The 17,009-nt window shown below is 35.4% G+C and overlaps 1 protein-coding gene across 2 annotated transcripts in view; it reads left to right on the top strand.

Moving 5' to 3' along the window:
* LOC150084464 (cell adhesion molecule Dscam1-like) overlaps positions 1 to 17,009 on the top strand; it is a 616,978-nt gene that overhangs the window by 462,226 nt on the left and 137,743 nt on the right. For both annotated transcript variants that reach the window (XM_090376089.1, XM_090376090.1), the window contains exon 15: positions 2,274 to 2,438. In XM_090376089.1, the coding sequence (XP_090232215.1) occupies positions 2,274 to 2,438 (165 nt within the window). The remainder of the gene's footprint in view (positions 1 to 2,273; positions 2,439 to 17,009) is intronic.

A 17,009-nucleotide genomic window follows, 5' to 3' on the forward strand; every position in this document is an offset into this window, starting at 1 on the left:
AATACTTAATTGGAACCCTTGTATAACAGACAAAAAGTATTTTACTTACACACATAATATCAGTGTTTTGGTACATATATGAAACCAGTATAACACATTCAATGGCTGTTAAAATATCCCGCCCCCTCATCTACACTAGTAGAGAATAAACTGTTCCACAGTGGTGAAATTCTACATCAGTGATGTAATTAAAGACTAAATGCACAAGGCATAATATGATATGGGCTTGAATTAACTATATAATATTGGTGTAGATACACCATAGTTTACAAATAAATTTAGTTACATGGGTAGTGTAAAGGCATCGTTTAATTTTATTTCATGCTGTGGCTACCTTCACAACGAGATACCAGGTATTGCACTACTTCGAATAAATAACGCTTCTCAAGTAGAGGAGACTACTGTTATTTATTCTCATTGGGCACCACCACCCAGATGTGTTTTCGAAGCTGGCCTACTCATCGGTTGGTGGGTAGGTACCGTGATAATGCAAACATGCCATCACAGTTGCGAAGTTAATTCCAGTTTTGGTTTTTTTTAGGAGCATTAGCAACTAAGGCCATATTGCTCCGAGATATGCGGTGGTCATTCCCTGACCTTTCCGCATCCTCCTTATTTGGTGGTGACGGGCTCGAACTCCGGTCTAATCAAGAAGCGTGTTACACTACGTACGTAGTTAAATTTATGGGTAAACTATGGTGTTATCTTACCGATATTATATAGTTATTTAAACTCATATCATATTATGCCTTTTGTATTTAGTATTTAAATACAGTATCATACTGTTCACCGTTTGGCATCTCTCATATTGTGGGATTAACTTCGTAACTGTGATGGAATGTTGCATTATCAGGGTACCTGCCCACCCACCGATTGGTAAGCTAATAAGCGTCGAACCGCATCTGGGTGGTGGTGCCCATTGAGAATAAATAACATTAGCCTCCTCTACTAGGGAAGCATTATTTATTCGAAATAGTTGGATCTCGTTGTGAAGGTAGCCACAATATGAGAAAATTAAACGATGCCTCAACTAACACTACGTATGTAGTTAAATTTATGGGTAAACAATGGTGTATCTACACCGATATTATATAATCAATGATGCAATGTAGCGACCATTACATCATTGATGAAAGGAAGTTTTGCGCTTCTTTTTCACATTTCACAGTACTAATAACCAAATAAAATACACCTATTTTTGATTGAAGTCCTTTCTAAATATCACTCAAGAAGGATAACATGATTATCTTTCATTGAATGATCATTCAAGAAGGTTACCATCTAAAATGTTTATTCAAAAAGATGATTCCATTCGAATATAGAGATGAAACTACCCATTTTCCTACGTGTATGCCTATAAGGATATCTCAGCCGTTAAAATTTATACATCTATCAATTTCAACACTGCATAAAAACGTAAAGAAACACTCCCACCATCTTCTAGTAGTGGTCATTTTCTTAACGAAATTATGAAGAATAAAAAATATATATAATAATAATTCTTCTGTTTCGAGAACACAAGATATGTTCATTCTTCCGATATTTATTAAATATTTTAATTGATTAGCATATAACTCAGAAATAACTAGGGATTTAACAAATTATAGCCGCTGCAAATATATTTCTATACTTCTGTTTAGAAATGATTAATGCCTGTCTGGTTTATATGATTTTATTGCAGAGCAACATGAATTTCTATATCTGGACTTGAAGAGTTAGATAGCATTTTTTTCATTTTTTGTATTAACTTTTCGATATTTATTTTTATGCGAATTTCACTAATATTTCGACTTACTTGCTGTGTTCTCTTACAGCTGTTTTATGCTACTTGGGAATTAGTAAGAAAGTGTATTTTTTTAATAGAAATAAACTCTGTGATGGAACAAAATTGTATTCTATTTTTGAAATCAACTCGTTACTAGACTGCATTGAACTGAGAATAAATTGCTGTTAGACCTACTTCTAGCAAATGCTGGCTGAGCATAATTCTAGAGAGAGAGAGAGAGATGAAAATGTAAACAATTTTGCAACATTTCAATTACGGCTTCAGTAATTGGTTCTATCGATGCGTAATTCATGAAACTCCCAATTTCAGAGCAGACTAATTCTAAAATATAGATTTTATTTGAGATACCTCTCATCTGCTTCTAAATTAAGGTAAATAAATACAAGGGAAGTTCTTACAGATGCTGTCATGCGGTAATGTGCACTGAATTTTAGTACTGACCGACTTCAAAGGTTTCCTAATTGGCATTTGTATTTCCTTTTCACAGGGAGCACTATCAGTTCAAATAGTGTCTCAGTTCCCGGAGGCAAGACCAGCGCAATGATAAGAGGACTCCATCCTCGCACTACTTATTATTTTAAAATAAAGGCCTCAAACTTCCTTGGAGAGAGCGGTTTTAGTCCTGAGGTATTGGTGACCACTTTAGAAGAACGTAGGTATAGACTGTTTCATCAGATATATTTATTCTTACGTGTTCTTAAATTTATACCATTTCCCTTTTTTGTGCTTAATAAGCCGCCTTCCGAACAAATAACCACTTATTTTCAAATATTTTCCATTTACTACTTAAATGAATATCTTCAGGTTGTTCTCTAAGAGGGTCTTGGATCACTTTGTTAATTTAAGTTCCGACAAAGTAATCTAGTGTTATTTCTCTCAAAAAGTCTCCTGCGTTTAATCTCGACGATATCTTAATCTTTAGAAAATATCGATTTTTGTATTTGTAAGATTAAATTCTCTCTTTCCCATCACAATCAATTTCTTCGCCACCTAAAAAAAGCAACCCTCTCTCATTCGGGATCAGGCGTTATTTTTCTTATAAAAACAACTATTAATCTGCCATAAATCTGGAATACGTGAAAATACTTTTCTCGAGCATGGATTGGTGCCGTGCCGTTAAAATCCTCAACTCTGTAAGAAGGAAAAATATTTGTATAATCAATTAACCTTCTTACAGACTCCTGCCGCATGCCTTTTCTGCACATAAGGATATTTACACTGGCTCGTTCATACGGATTAACAACTATAATTCAGTTATAGTTATAATTTTTCGCTAAATTTTATCTCCTTTTTGTTCTTGCTCATGACCACAAGTTTTTCTTATTTATCATCTTTCATTAGAACACAGCAGCAACCGCAGTTCTTCCACACTTCCAGAACTGCATTTGAGTTACAAATATTTTGAAATTCATCCCTTAAGGTTATATCTTTTTCTTGGCGAAGCCTTTTTCAATAAATGCGCCTTCAATATTTCAGTATTCAATATATATTAATATATATTGAATACTGGCTATATATAATAATGGCTATATATGTTTTTTTTTTACGTGGCTACGTTACGGAAACTATAGATTAATTGATATTTTGTGTTTGGAATAAGCGTAAAATTATAAGCGGGAACATTACACATTTTATTATGTATGTTACTGTTAGGTAAAGCAATGTTTCTTATGCAACATAAATGATAAATTAAGTTATCTAAACAGAGAACAACATAAAATATCTTCTGAACTAAATTTTAGTCAATATATATTCAGTAAATCATTTTTTTTTCTGAAGTTATGTATAAATCATTAATCTTAAAAGGAAGCATATTATTAAACAGTGTTTGTGAATATGGGACTTGATTTATGAACAGAATGCGCGCGATTTGTTTGAAATGTTAATAAATGGATATAGACTTAAACCTATGAACGCAGCATAAGAACCAAAAACTTACCCCTTCCTGTGAACGCGCACCTTTGCGTGATGGACAATCGTTCCACTAAAAACCAATTGAAATAATAACAGAAACAATTAGGTAATGTTTGCAGTGTGTTACATTTCAGCCACGTTCTTTTTTTTTTTCTGTGATTCATAGAAGCGAAAAATAAATATAGTTATCTCCTTATAATTACTAAGTCTAAATCCTCTTAAATTACTAAGCTTATAGCTATTTACAATAATAAAATAAAATTTAGGGCCAAAGCCTCAAACCACGGAAATTACTAGATATACCATTTAGCCAAATGCATCACTTCTGTACACAGAGGCGCCTCCGTAGCCAGGTGGGCAGGAGCAGCAGTGCGTAGCACATGCTTCTTGATTAGACCGGGGTTCGAGCCCGTGTCCACCAAATACGGAGAATGCGGAAAGGTCAGGAAATGACCACCGCATATCCCCGGAGCAATATGGCCTTAGTTGCTAATGCTCCTAAAAAACCAAATAACCAAAAACCAACCAATCTGTACATAGAAAACCACCGAAGTTGGTGAAATGGCATGGTTTTCATTGCTTTCACAACGAGGTGCCTGTCATTGTACTACTTCGAACAAGTAACGCTTCCCCACTACTGATTTTGCATTAATTTGTATGTCTACCTGGAATACTTAAATAAAACTGCATAGTTTTACGTTCTCAAACTTAGCCGTTCAGTTTAATTACGACTTTATAATATTTATTTATCTTTTCCCGTATACTCCTTTTTTTAAGGAGATACAGGAAAAGAGACTGTTTACTCTCTATACATATATATCTCTTCACAAGGGACACCATGTTCACGAACCTTAAATAGCAATACATGCAAGGCGTGCACGGACTACCTAAATCTAATAATACCTCATTAATGAAATGATATTTTCCGGATTTCTATTCGTCTGATTTTACTGAAATCTGGAATGTCTTAACTAATTTTTAAAAAGCCCCAAATATAAAATTTCATTAAAATCCATCCCCTAGGAGTCGCGTTATTGCTTGCGGACAGACGGGTATGGTGAAAATAGTTTGTTATTTGGTTTTTAAGGAGCATTAGCAACTAAGGCCATATTGCTCCGGGGATATGCGGTGGTCATTCCCTGATCTTTCCGCATCCTCCGTATTTGGTGGTCACAGGCTCGAACCCTGGTCTAATCAAGAAGCGTGTGGTACTTCACACCTGGCTACGGAGGCGCCAGGTGAAAATAGTAGGTGCAAATATATACATATACTGTATATGGGAAAGCACCTAAAAAGTCAGGGATCAAACGAAGAATTCCCGTTATTTTGCTGATTATAGTTTAACAAATAGAAAGATTATTTTAGGTGACTTAGGACCTTTGATATATGAATGTTACTAGGCGATTATATCATGTTAGTGACTTAACGACTTAGGCCTTAAAACTTATGGCTTTTAAAGACTTTATATTATGTTACTTTTATTCTGTTTTATTATTATTTTTTTTACGATTGTTATTTTGTTTATAATGAATCCTTCGGTGTCGGAGGCGGTGAATACCTACCCTTATGGACTATCCTCTGGCTACCTTGCAATTTTTGCCCTCTCTGTATTGCAATAAAGATTATCTCTCTGTAGATGTAATTACGTGACTCCATGTAAATACATCTACAGAGAAATATGTTACGTGACAGAAATGTTTTAAGTTCCACAATTTTTTTTTTAAATACTGTCAATATCAGACGTTTTAAACGATTCATTTGTGGGTATTTTCGTTTTTACCAAGAATTAATCAGTGATTCAAAAATCCTTAACGTAAAATCCAACTTTGTAATCTATCAAAACAATAGTTGTTCTCTTAATTTGGTTTATGTTTTATGTTGCGCCAATGGATCGAGCTGTTTTTAATCTTGATTTGATGGTAATTATGCCTTTTGATATCTGTGACTTGGCGAACCATATACCAACCGAGCATTGTGTATAGCTCATTATAAGATGAAATAACTCGAATATCGAACTTGAACTTCGAACACCTGCCTATTTCTAAGTGCGGACTGTGGTACTTAATATAGCAACTGTATTCCGGAAATGAGATTCTTGCACGGGTCTACTACCACATTGGGGGTTTTAACTGGTTTTTTTTCTTCTTTTTGAATAACCCCAGTTGTTAATTGCATTGGATACTGTCTATCGGTTGATTCAACTACTGCTCATCTCAGATGCCCAAATTATTCGCTGTATGATTCTTTTCGCCTCAAAGGTGGTACTTGTGCATATGTCCGTCTGATATTCCCCGTCAGAGACTTGGCAATTTGGAATCTCCTCTCTTTGATCTTCTCTGGCTTAAAATCTCTCTACCTCATTGTTTCAGAATGGTATCACAGAAATGTATCCAAGAGGAGCTAGAAGAAAACCTGGAAGACAAAGGTGGAGATGGATAGATGAAATTCATGAGTGAGTTTGTGGGTAGTAAATGGATGGCCAGTGCTCAAAACAGAAGGAACTGGAAAGTTGCTGGAGAGGCCTTCATCCTGCAGTGGATTGAAAATGTCTGATGATGACTGTCTACTGACTTTATATAAATATTATATTTCACTGTGTATATCACAGACATCACTATGCAATGACAGTGTGCAACGGTTCACTTGTTGATCTTGGTGTAGGAGATTTCAGAATCTCTCGGTGTAAAGAATCACTTTGTCCATTGTCGAAAACATTGAATGTGTACAAATATCTTTAATGGTTCTCGACATATATGTGTTTCGACTTAATTTCTCAAATTAATATTACTTTCTGTTATCTTCACCAATTAGATTTATCGATTAATGCTTTTTTCCTTATTTTTAAATTGTTTTCTTAGTCTTGTGCTACACTGCGCAATTTAGATTTTTCCCTTTACAGAGAATGGTATTGATCTCGAATGAGAATTTAATGCACCAGAACAGTTTATATATAGATCAAAATAAACAACTAGCTGCCCCCCTCCCTCTTTCCCTCCTCTTCCTTTGCTACTGGTATGGTACATATCATGGTTACCGTTTACGCATCCATTATTTTTCTGTGCTGACGTATAAAGCAGTGTCAGTGATAGCACGTTTTCCTCTGGCTACCGGAAGACATTTAATGACACGAAAGTGCGTAATGAGCCTGTCTACTCTTGGCACATCGATCCGTCACCTACATTTCCTCGAACGTTTCAAGTACCGAGCGCTAATCTGAGAGGAAATGAATATGGTAGATGAATTGCGATAATGAACAAAGAAATTGGAGCCGAGGAAGATTGTAGCATTAATTCATTATTCCTAGAAACTTACATAAATGAACACTGCAAGCAAACTGGGCTTAAATATTTTATTAAATATTAAGGTTTAGGTTACACATGCGCTATAATATCTTTCAATAATAACCACTAATGAATGTGATATTCTTCAATGGAATGTAAACAACTCTAGTCTGACACCCATAAGTATTCATTATTTTCTTCATTCCATAATACGATTTTATATATATTCATTTTCAAAAAACAACTCTTTGATAAATTGATAAAATCATATAAAGATTTTATTTCTTAATTCTAAAAAATAAAATCAGGAAGACCACATCAGAGACCTTTCCGAATTGGTAAATACTGAACAAAAATGGCCTAGAAACTCTCATAGCGTTTAGGATACATTCTTGCCTCATCTCAAGGTCATAGCTGCACATTTAATAAAATTCACTGTTATTTAAAAGTTTAAACATAGAATAAACATAGTAAAATATAAATTACAAATTATTTTGAAATTAAGCTAAAATAAATTGTGTGGATAAATTTTTCCCCTCTGGTCACACATGTCATTAACTGGCAAGCTTTAAGGAAGAATTGGATAGGCACATTTAGAAGATGGGAATAATACTACAGTTTTTTGTAATACACAATTAGCTCCTTGCATTATTATGATATATTTTACAATTAACACTAAACTTTCGTGCTGTGGAATGTAACTGTTACAGCGTCACAACCTCTTGTGCATGCAATGACGCGTGATCAATGCGATTGGATGGAGAGATGTCATTTTAACCTCGTGATTTAAATAAAAATCAATGAAAATCAACCTCGTGATTTTCATTGCTAAGATATTTAGTTACGAGATGTCAGTGTATTCAAATGTTTATTCTATTTCTCACAAATATAAAGTAACATACTGGATCTTCTGCACTGAATAAAATCATAAACAACTAGTTTATTTAAAAATGTATACTTACAAATTGTTAGTCTTTATAAATGCATAGTGACTTAAACAAACCTTATCATACGAAATAAAAGATTAGTTTCTTGAAAAAGTTATCTAATTTGAAAGGGGAATAAAATAAGTTAGCCTGATGATACTTAAATACGAGTATTTTGCTTGATTTATATTGTTTCTTTATGACGTAAATTCATTGAAAATATTTATTGTCTAAAGGATTGGAGGCTTCATACAACTTATGTGTGCAGAAACATATATGTGGACTTCATCCACATGAATTTCATACATTTTTCTCTTATATAAAATTGTCTTACCTAAAATCTTCTATAAAATACACCGTACTTTTTAATATCTGATAACATGAAAATATACAACTCATCTGGCACTTATAGCAGTGTTATTTTACCGTCACACCTCGAAAAAAATTCTTTATTAGGCGGTGAATAACATATCTTCAAACCACGAAGTTGTTTATCTGTGGCACGACAGATGTTGTTGATAGTATGAACTCCTGATATTCTGTATATGCGAATATTCGCAAGTACAGAATTTCAGGATGTCATACGCCCTTGATTTTCCTTATTTTAATAATATTCTTTAATAAGTTAAATGGTATACAATTGCGATTCCATGCACAGATAACCAGAGGAATCTTACAAAAACGTTAACTATACATGTGACCAAGCATAGAAATACGAAGTTCAGCTACAAAATGACCATAACAAACTATGAGAATATAAAAATCTTCGTAATTAAAACATACAAGATTAAGCATATCATAAAATTACATCAGCATAGTAGGGTCGGCACTTGCACACCTGTCCTTTAGATACAGTAAGATAGCCCAAGATGTCATCTCGATATGATTTGTCAATACACTATAGGTCAATGCCTATGTTGAGCGAGTTCCGAGTGTCCAAAGTCACATTTGGGAAGTGTCACTTAACTTTGGGGCGGCTCCGTAGCCAGGTGGGAAGGAGCAGCAGTGCGAAGCACACGCTTCTTGATTAGACCGGGGTTCGAGCCCGTCACCACCAAATACGTAGGAAGCGGAAAGGTCAGGGAATGACCACCGCATATTCCCGGAGCAATATGGCCTTAGTTGCTAATGCTCCTAAAAATCAAATAACAATAACTTTAAACTTTGTAACCTCTGGAGCTTTGAACACAAAAAGAGGGTACTGCGAAGGTGTCTTCCTGGAAAACGCAAACCAATGTGAAGATCGTGTTCCAAATGTCCAAGTAATCATGCTTCGATGAACACAGATGAAGGAATGCCTTTATTTTCCTCACATGGGTACTATGGGCGTGTATTGCAGGTTGGAGCATAGTGCAGATTGGGATGTCGTGTAGATCTGGTGAGACCACAAGTTGGCCCACTTCAGCACCCAGAATTCTATACCCCATAGTTTCTTGAAGCTGGTGGGGGGTGCGGCAGATCAAATTTCCACGGCATAGGAAAGCACTCTAGAGAAGTACGTTTCGAGGTATTTCCTGATTATTTGTTTATTGTGAGGTCTGCACAGATCTATTTCATTGCCCAGAAGGCTCGCAAGGCTTTGGAATACTGAGCTTCTATTTGTTGTTTATAAGTGAGGTTCGCATCAAGGATTACTCTTAGGAATTTTACACTTCCAGTAGGAGCCAGAACCTTTTTTGGAACTGTCACGACTCTGTAAGTCAACCGGCTTGCAGACACCTGTGTCTGTTTGGGTACTTTGTTGTAGAAGTGGATGAGCCCTCTGCTGATGAAATAAGAAACAATTTTAAGACTAAAAAGAGGTATTGCGTCAGTTCCTATGGTGGGCTTGTCAGGTAGTGAGTTTATTATTTTTATTAGCCGTCTTCAGAAATTTCGATATTACTGGTAGTTGAAGAAACGTTGAGCGCTATTTAGCATCTGCCATGGCAGCTTACAGGCACATCGACCCGTTAACACGCACTTATACAAACATAACACAACAAATAACATTAATTCATTATAAGTGGAAAGGGCAAATTAGGACAGAAGTAGTTGATGCACCAAAAGTTCTCAAAAACAAGAACCAAATTTTAAATACAAATCCTGGACAGAAAACCGAACCAAATATTTCTTTCAATTACTGAAAATAATAGCAGATGATATTTCTCCACTACCCCCTTCGATAATTCAACGAAAAAAAATAAACAAATTTTGTATTTGATGAAAATACTTTTCATCCATTATCCATTGCATTCTATCCATGAAATTAATTTTATATTCATATTAATTAAATTATATGCTGATTTGTTATTAGCATTAACATTTTACTTTTGTTAAATAAAATGAAATAAATATATCATAATTATTCAATTTTATTTAATAAACTAAAAATTAGCTAAGTTTATTTTATTCAACTTTCATGTAATTGTTTATATTTTTATTCACTCTCACTTTTGCTGCCGTTGCGCTCATTTAATCACTACAAGACACTGTTCAACTGCCTAACCTTTCATTTGCTTCTGTTTAACGAATTCATACCAATTCATTCATACTTCAACATGGCTTACCGAAGTTGAATAATATTATAACTCCAATTTCTAGATCTAATTCTCCTCATATCTATTTGCATAGGATTCCATAATATGTATTTCTTTATCTGTCTAATTTGCCTTGGTTCTCGTGTACCCGAAGCGTGTATAGTAAGTTGGGAATCTGACATGTGCTGATAACGATAGAACTATTTGATATAGGTGGGCTTATCCACACTGGTAGCGTGCACTTACATCTTGTAAGTGCTAGTGCCGCCCATATATATATATATATATATATATAGAAGCGACACTATACCATTCATATGTTTTGTTTAAATGTTATTGGCCGTTGTATGGCAATTTACTATTAGTTTATGTCAGAAGAAATACTACCCAGCTAGGAGGAAACAGGTAATATCACAATGAAATGCATTCAGTTAAACCATATTAAAATACTATATACAATATATGAAGGATAACAATAGTCAACACTATTTTTACCTCCAAGAACTTTAATGCTTTTTTTTTAACCAATTTTTATGCGTAGATTTCGAAAATCACCATGATAGTTTCAAATTATGTCACAGTTATTAAATATAGCGGGAGTTACGTTTTACCAAAATATGCCAATTATCAGTATAAATCGCATAATCTAGCCAATAATGGCTAGATTATGCGATTTATACTGATTTATTTTAACAGATATAAGCTAATTCTCTTAATTTTAACAATCGATTCTGGCCTCGGTTTTCTTGTGATAAACACAATCAGACTTCTGATTCAGACCTATGGTTCTTAGGATCTAATTCCAATACAACAATTTACAATTTGAAGAGAGCACATAGCGTTTTTGGTAAGGATTTTTTTATGCTGTGCCAGGGTTTTACAAGTATTAATTGATCGTGACCTGTTCTCAGAGTTGCAAATGTAGCCTCCAAACATAAACAGCCGCTCGAAAATAATTTGAATTATACGTATATATTCCTTTATTTTAATATTAAATGTTGGTACATCTTTTGATGTAGACTTTTTGGTGATTTTCAGGATCAGTGCGTTTATTTCCTCCAGAATCACATATTTTCAATGCCAAGGTACGACAAAAAAATTTGTTGGCTAGTGTAATCATTAAAAAACCATTACAATACATGGCAGTCAAAATATTTGTGCCCTTAATGTAAATAGTTAAATCAATACATATAACTATAAACTGTAAGAACATAGTCCATTGTGGGATAAGATGCTCTTGGGCCCAACAGATTTCTATGTTATTGTTTTAGCCTAATGCGAATCGCGCCTAAAACAATAACATTCCTCTTTTCTCCTGATAAATATTTCTTATAACTTTATAAGGATGAAAGTATCCACAAGAGTAGCAGATCAGTAGATTTTTTGATTGGTTTGCTTCTGAGGATCAATGGACCAACTATTAAATACCTCAATGGAATTAAATGGAAACATATCCACGGAGTTCGTGCAAAATTGCTAACAAAAAGAGAAATTATGTAATATGTAAGATATATATTTATGGCCATCTTACATAATTATAGATAATTATGTAAGATGGCCAGCAGCAAGCTGCAGTTGGACTTCAGCGGTATTGGTGTTCCCATTTGGGATATCACTCATGGGACCATATCCCATCCAGTTTAGTCAAGTCAGTTCTTGTCATTTATTAAGTAGGTTCAGTTGTTATTCCTGGTTGTCATGTGTAGGGTTCAGTTGTGCTCCAATGCAGCGAGCACTCGTCTTCTTGCGAAGAGCTCTTCTGCGTAGCAGGAGAAAGCCAGGTACTCTTGTTTTGTATCCAGTATGTTGTGCTCCCGTCCTCTAGGACAATATAGGATCTTTGTTATTAGGATGTTGCCAGCTCTCCAGACCGCCGCAAACACAGATAGGGTCCTCTTCAATTCCCAAAAGGAAAAGTTTGGCATTGATGGCGCCATGTCCGGTAAGAAGGTATGCCGCATGGAGTCCAGGTGAGAACCACGTTGGGAACTTAGGGTTGACCCTGCTGACATCAGGTATAAACTTTCTGGTTATCTTCCCTGTATGGGAGTGTGTCCATCTCTCTTGCCACACCTGCAACAGGTAAGCGTAGAGCCTCTTCTTTTCAGTGGTGCGGTTATTTTCTGGGTCAGTTGTATGTCCAAGACAAGTCCTTGAGGTGCCCTTTGCCAGATGGTAAAGTAATCCTTTGCCCACAATCTCCAGGTCAAGGGGGAGAACTCCAGTCAGGACCTGTTAAGCATGGGTGCTCACCGTGCTGCAGGCGCGAGAAGTAAATAGTACAATCAATCTTTGTGTTGAGTCGATGATACGTCGGTTGACTGCGGTAGTAGCCTTGTGATACCATATGCCAGAGGCATATGTGATGATAGGTATGAATATGGCTTTGTAGAACATATGTAGCGTACACCGGCCAAGGCCCAAGTCCCTTCGAGCCACCCTAGTAACGAGGGCAGCGTATTTTCTAATCTTGGTTCGGATGTATTGTAGGTGGTCTTTGAAGGATAGGTTGTGGTCTAGGATGACCCTTAGATACTTGAGTTGTTTGGAGAATTTTATTGTCGGCTGGTTTATCTTAATTTGAGGAGGCCGTCATAGGTCCAGGTTCCTTTTCAGCAAGGTTGAGTTCGTTTTTTTCTGGTAATATTCTCAGCTGATTCTGTTTTGCCCAGTTCTGCAGTAGCTCCAAGGCCAGGTTCGCAAATTCTTCCAGTTTTACCCTTGAGTTCGCCGAGACGAAGAGAATGAGGTCGGCGGCAAATGCTTCAGCATCCACTTCTCCGAGGTCTGAAACGAGGAAGCTGTCCAAGACGACGTTCCATAGGAATGGTCCCAGGACCGAACCCTGCGGGCAGTCCTGGTGGATGCTTCTAGAGAGGGTTTGATAGGGCGCATTCACTACTATGACTCTGTTGGGTAGGTAGTTCTGTAAGGTCTGATAGAGGTTGCTGGGATGGCTGATGATAATGATGAATGAAAGTTATATTAATATATGCTAGAGAAGATTAATATGTAGGATAGTACTTATTGAAACACATTCTTGAGTGTGTAAATGGTCTTCCCTTTATTTGGTACGATTGAGTATTTTATTATTTTTTACCTCCACCTCACAGAAAAAGTTACATTTCTCTGTTTAAATATGTGGCCAAACTGAAGCTGTCCTGATTAAAATGATCTGTAACAATGGAAAATAAATAAATAAATAAATATTCTCCTCTAATGCAGTCAATTGAGTGGTCAAACGCGATTTACAAGTAATACAAGCATTTTTGAATTCACCATAAACTCTTCTGAACCCTTATGTGGCCGTTCAAGTGTATAAAAAAGTTTATTTTATATAAGATGCATATGAGTTATAGTTTGTCAACGAGACGGCAAAAAATAAATAATCCTCGAAGGGATGTCATCTCATGAAGATTTAATTTTTAAAGTCAAATATTATTTACCGTTTTACATGATTTACTTAGCTATTTTTGAGCTAATAAATATTTTCGTCCTGGAACTTTATAGGAAAACTGGTTTTATAGGATGCTGTTGAATCAAACAAAATTCAACAAAAAAGGAGTTGTATTAAATATTGACTTAAATAATCGCTATCTATAAATGACTTAACCAATTTTGGACTATTATGTTGAATTAAATATACATTAAATAGAGTTATTTAATCTATTGGTTTCTGAAACTGCTTAGAATCCTGAATTACATTTTTTTAGAGAAAGTAAATTTTAAATAATTTTCTGCTTAAATAGTAAAAAATGAAGCTTCAACATAACCCATTTATTGTTTGGATACAAAAAAAATGCGTTTTTTTTAATTATTCAAACAATGAGCCAATGCAGGCAATGAAAGTGGAAGTTTAATTCGTAAAGCGGGGATGAGATTATCAAATAATTAACCGGTACTGAAAATTTCCATAAAAAAGTGGTTTGGAGCGCTTTCAACAATAAGAGAGGCGATTAAAAAACTTCGTGTGAGTTATAAAAATCCCATGGAATGAGATGGCAATTGTTTTTTTTTTCCTCTCTGTTTGGATGTAATTCGAAAGGGAAGTGAGAACCACCGTACTTTTATTTTTTTTTTATATTTTTTTTTATGTTTTAGGAAACTACTGAAACGTGACAGATGTGCGGATGTACGTTTGGGTTAGAGCGAAAGAGACAGATAGGCAGACAGAGCTCTCTCTGCTATTTCGCCAGAATTGCATATGCTAAATGACTGTATGCAAGAATAGTTCTTCAAGGTACGTTTGAGATGTGTTGTCATGGAGATTCAATGAAAAGCTTTACCGAGTTTAAAAGTTTCTTGTATTTGCATTAGCTGCAATTTTCCGAACCAGAGAAGACTGGCTTCCAAGGAAAATCTTATTAAGAACTTCGCAGTTTCTTTCAGATACAAAATGTCTTCTTTACTTTTTCTGAAATTCACGATGAAAGGCTAATCTCAACGATATTTTTATCCCAAGAAGAATTTATACGGTTGATTGGTTGGCTTTTGTGCAGAAGCCGAGGTGTACCTTTTGATATATTGGGTGACAGCACTTCATATGTCGCCATTTACTTAGAATTAGAATAGGAAGCAGAATTCGCCATCTGCACTGAATTTAGTCCGAAGAGCTGGCAGCGATTTGTTGAAGTCCGATAAGGCAGATAATTACTTGAACACAAACGTTTAGCAGCTGAAAGGGGCGAAAGTTTAATCGCAAAGGCTATTCAAGGGTGAACTTGTATTTCGATATAAATAAACTTGGATTTCTTCTTTATTTATTTATTTATTATTTATATAAAAAACAGAAATGTTCTTCTGGAAGACGACCATTCCGTGTTTTTGTCGAAAGTTGTTGAAAGGAATTTAAGAAGTGGCCTTTATTTCCATAATGAAATTAAGGAAATAGAAAGGACAAGAGAAAATAAGCACGAATACATATTAGGAAAAAAAGGTATCTTTGCAATTGCTGTTACGTTTTGCTTGGCATCCATCCTTCTGAAAGGAACAGTCGTCAGTGCCCTCCGTTATTGTGATATTCTGTGAGTAAACTGAGGGATGGTCTAAGGTATTTCTTGAAGGGTATGATGTGTAGGTAAACTGTGTTGTTTGAAGATAATAAAGCACTCACACCTACGTTGGTATAATTAAGTTTAGTTGTACATAATGGAGTTTTTATTTATACATAATGTTTATTTTGTTTGTTTAAACTATAATGTTTAATTTATAATAGAGTTAAAAGTTTCAGTAAATCAAACTTAGGTCTAATTCGAGGAAGTCTGTTTTAAGGTTAGTTTTATAGAAACGAATAACAATAATACGGAAGCGCTTACCAGCCGTCTTTGCAAAATCACCGTCACAAAAAGGCCACTTAGGTCACAAGAACTTGTTTGACAATGAGGGCTGGTTTCTTTTATCAAAGGAAACGAGGAATTTTCACACCGACTCACAGATTTGCAGACCAGCACTTTAAATAGGTTTGTTGTATCAACTGCATAACAGAAATCACCCCATCTTTCCGCGCGCTTCATTCAACTATCGCATCCTTCGATAATTGAAACGACATCAGCCCATGGGAAATTAAAGCATATCACATTCGCTATGGGAAATTAAATATGGGCTGAAGTACCAACGTACTTCTCAATAACATGGCCACATAAATATCCCACAAAAGTATAGAACTGCAAGCAAAAATTTGCTGCGGGAATCCTCGCCCCCCCCCCCCCCTACGGAAATAATTAAAAGAATATCATCAATTAAATTCCTTCAGAAAGAAAAGTTTTTGCAGCTCTTAAAATACTACCCATGGGACTCTCTTAAAAATATTCCTATACAGGACGCCACCTTCCTTCTTATAAAATGGCTGAATCAACTGAAAACAGAGTCGGCATCCAAACTTGTTAGAATATCTTCTCACTCCAAACCTTGGTTCAAATCCCACCTGAAACCATACTTTAAAAATGAGCAAAAATGCCACAGACAGTGGAAGAAATACGGTACTTCATCAGCACACATAAAATATAAAAAGAGCAGAGCATTGTTTCAACTCAAAAAAATTCAGTCATACAAAAATTATGTCCACGCTAAAGCAGAACAAAAGAGCACTTACTACAAAAACAACAGCTACCTTACAGCATGATCTAGTTTTTGAATGGATAAGATGCAATATGGAAACAAGTAATTGTGTCATTTGCACTGAAGGTATACAAAACAGATTTATAGCACTCAATTCTTATAAACAAGCAGACAACGTGCAACATGATGTGTCTCCGGGTCAAGCCCTGCTAATTAACCAACTTGTGAACAAGAATACAGTTCAGCGTGCAGTTAACCAAATATGCCCTGATAGTAGTGTGAAGGGCCTGACGGCATCTCTGGTTTTATTATTAGATTGTCCAGCGTATACATCATTGATTCGTTAGTGCATAACTTTCAGGATTACGCTGATTCCTAAAAAAGCTTGCAGAAATAACCATCCCGGCCATCGGCCAATTGCTGTTTCGTCAATAATTACTAAAATTATTGAAAAAATTATGCTCCCATATCTTCAACATTGCAATCTTCTCTAATGCACCTGTCAATATGCATTTTGGGCCTAGAG

Source organism: Mastigoproctus giganteus, chromosome 6, assembly GCF_048544385.1.
Source record: "Mastigoproctus giganteus isolate SK-2022 chromosome 6, ASM4854438v1, whole genome shotgun sequence".
Taxonomy (NCBI): domain Eukaryota; kingdom Metazoa; phylum Arthropoda; class Arachnida; order Uropygi; family Thelyphonidae; genus Mastigoproctus; species Mastigoproctus giganteus.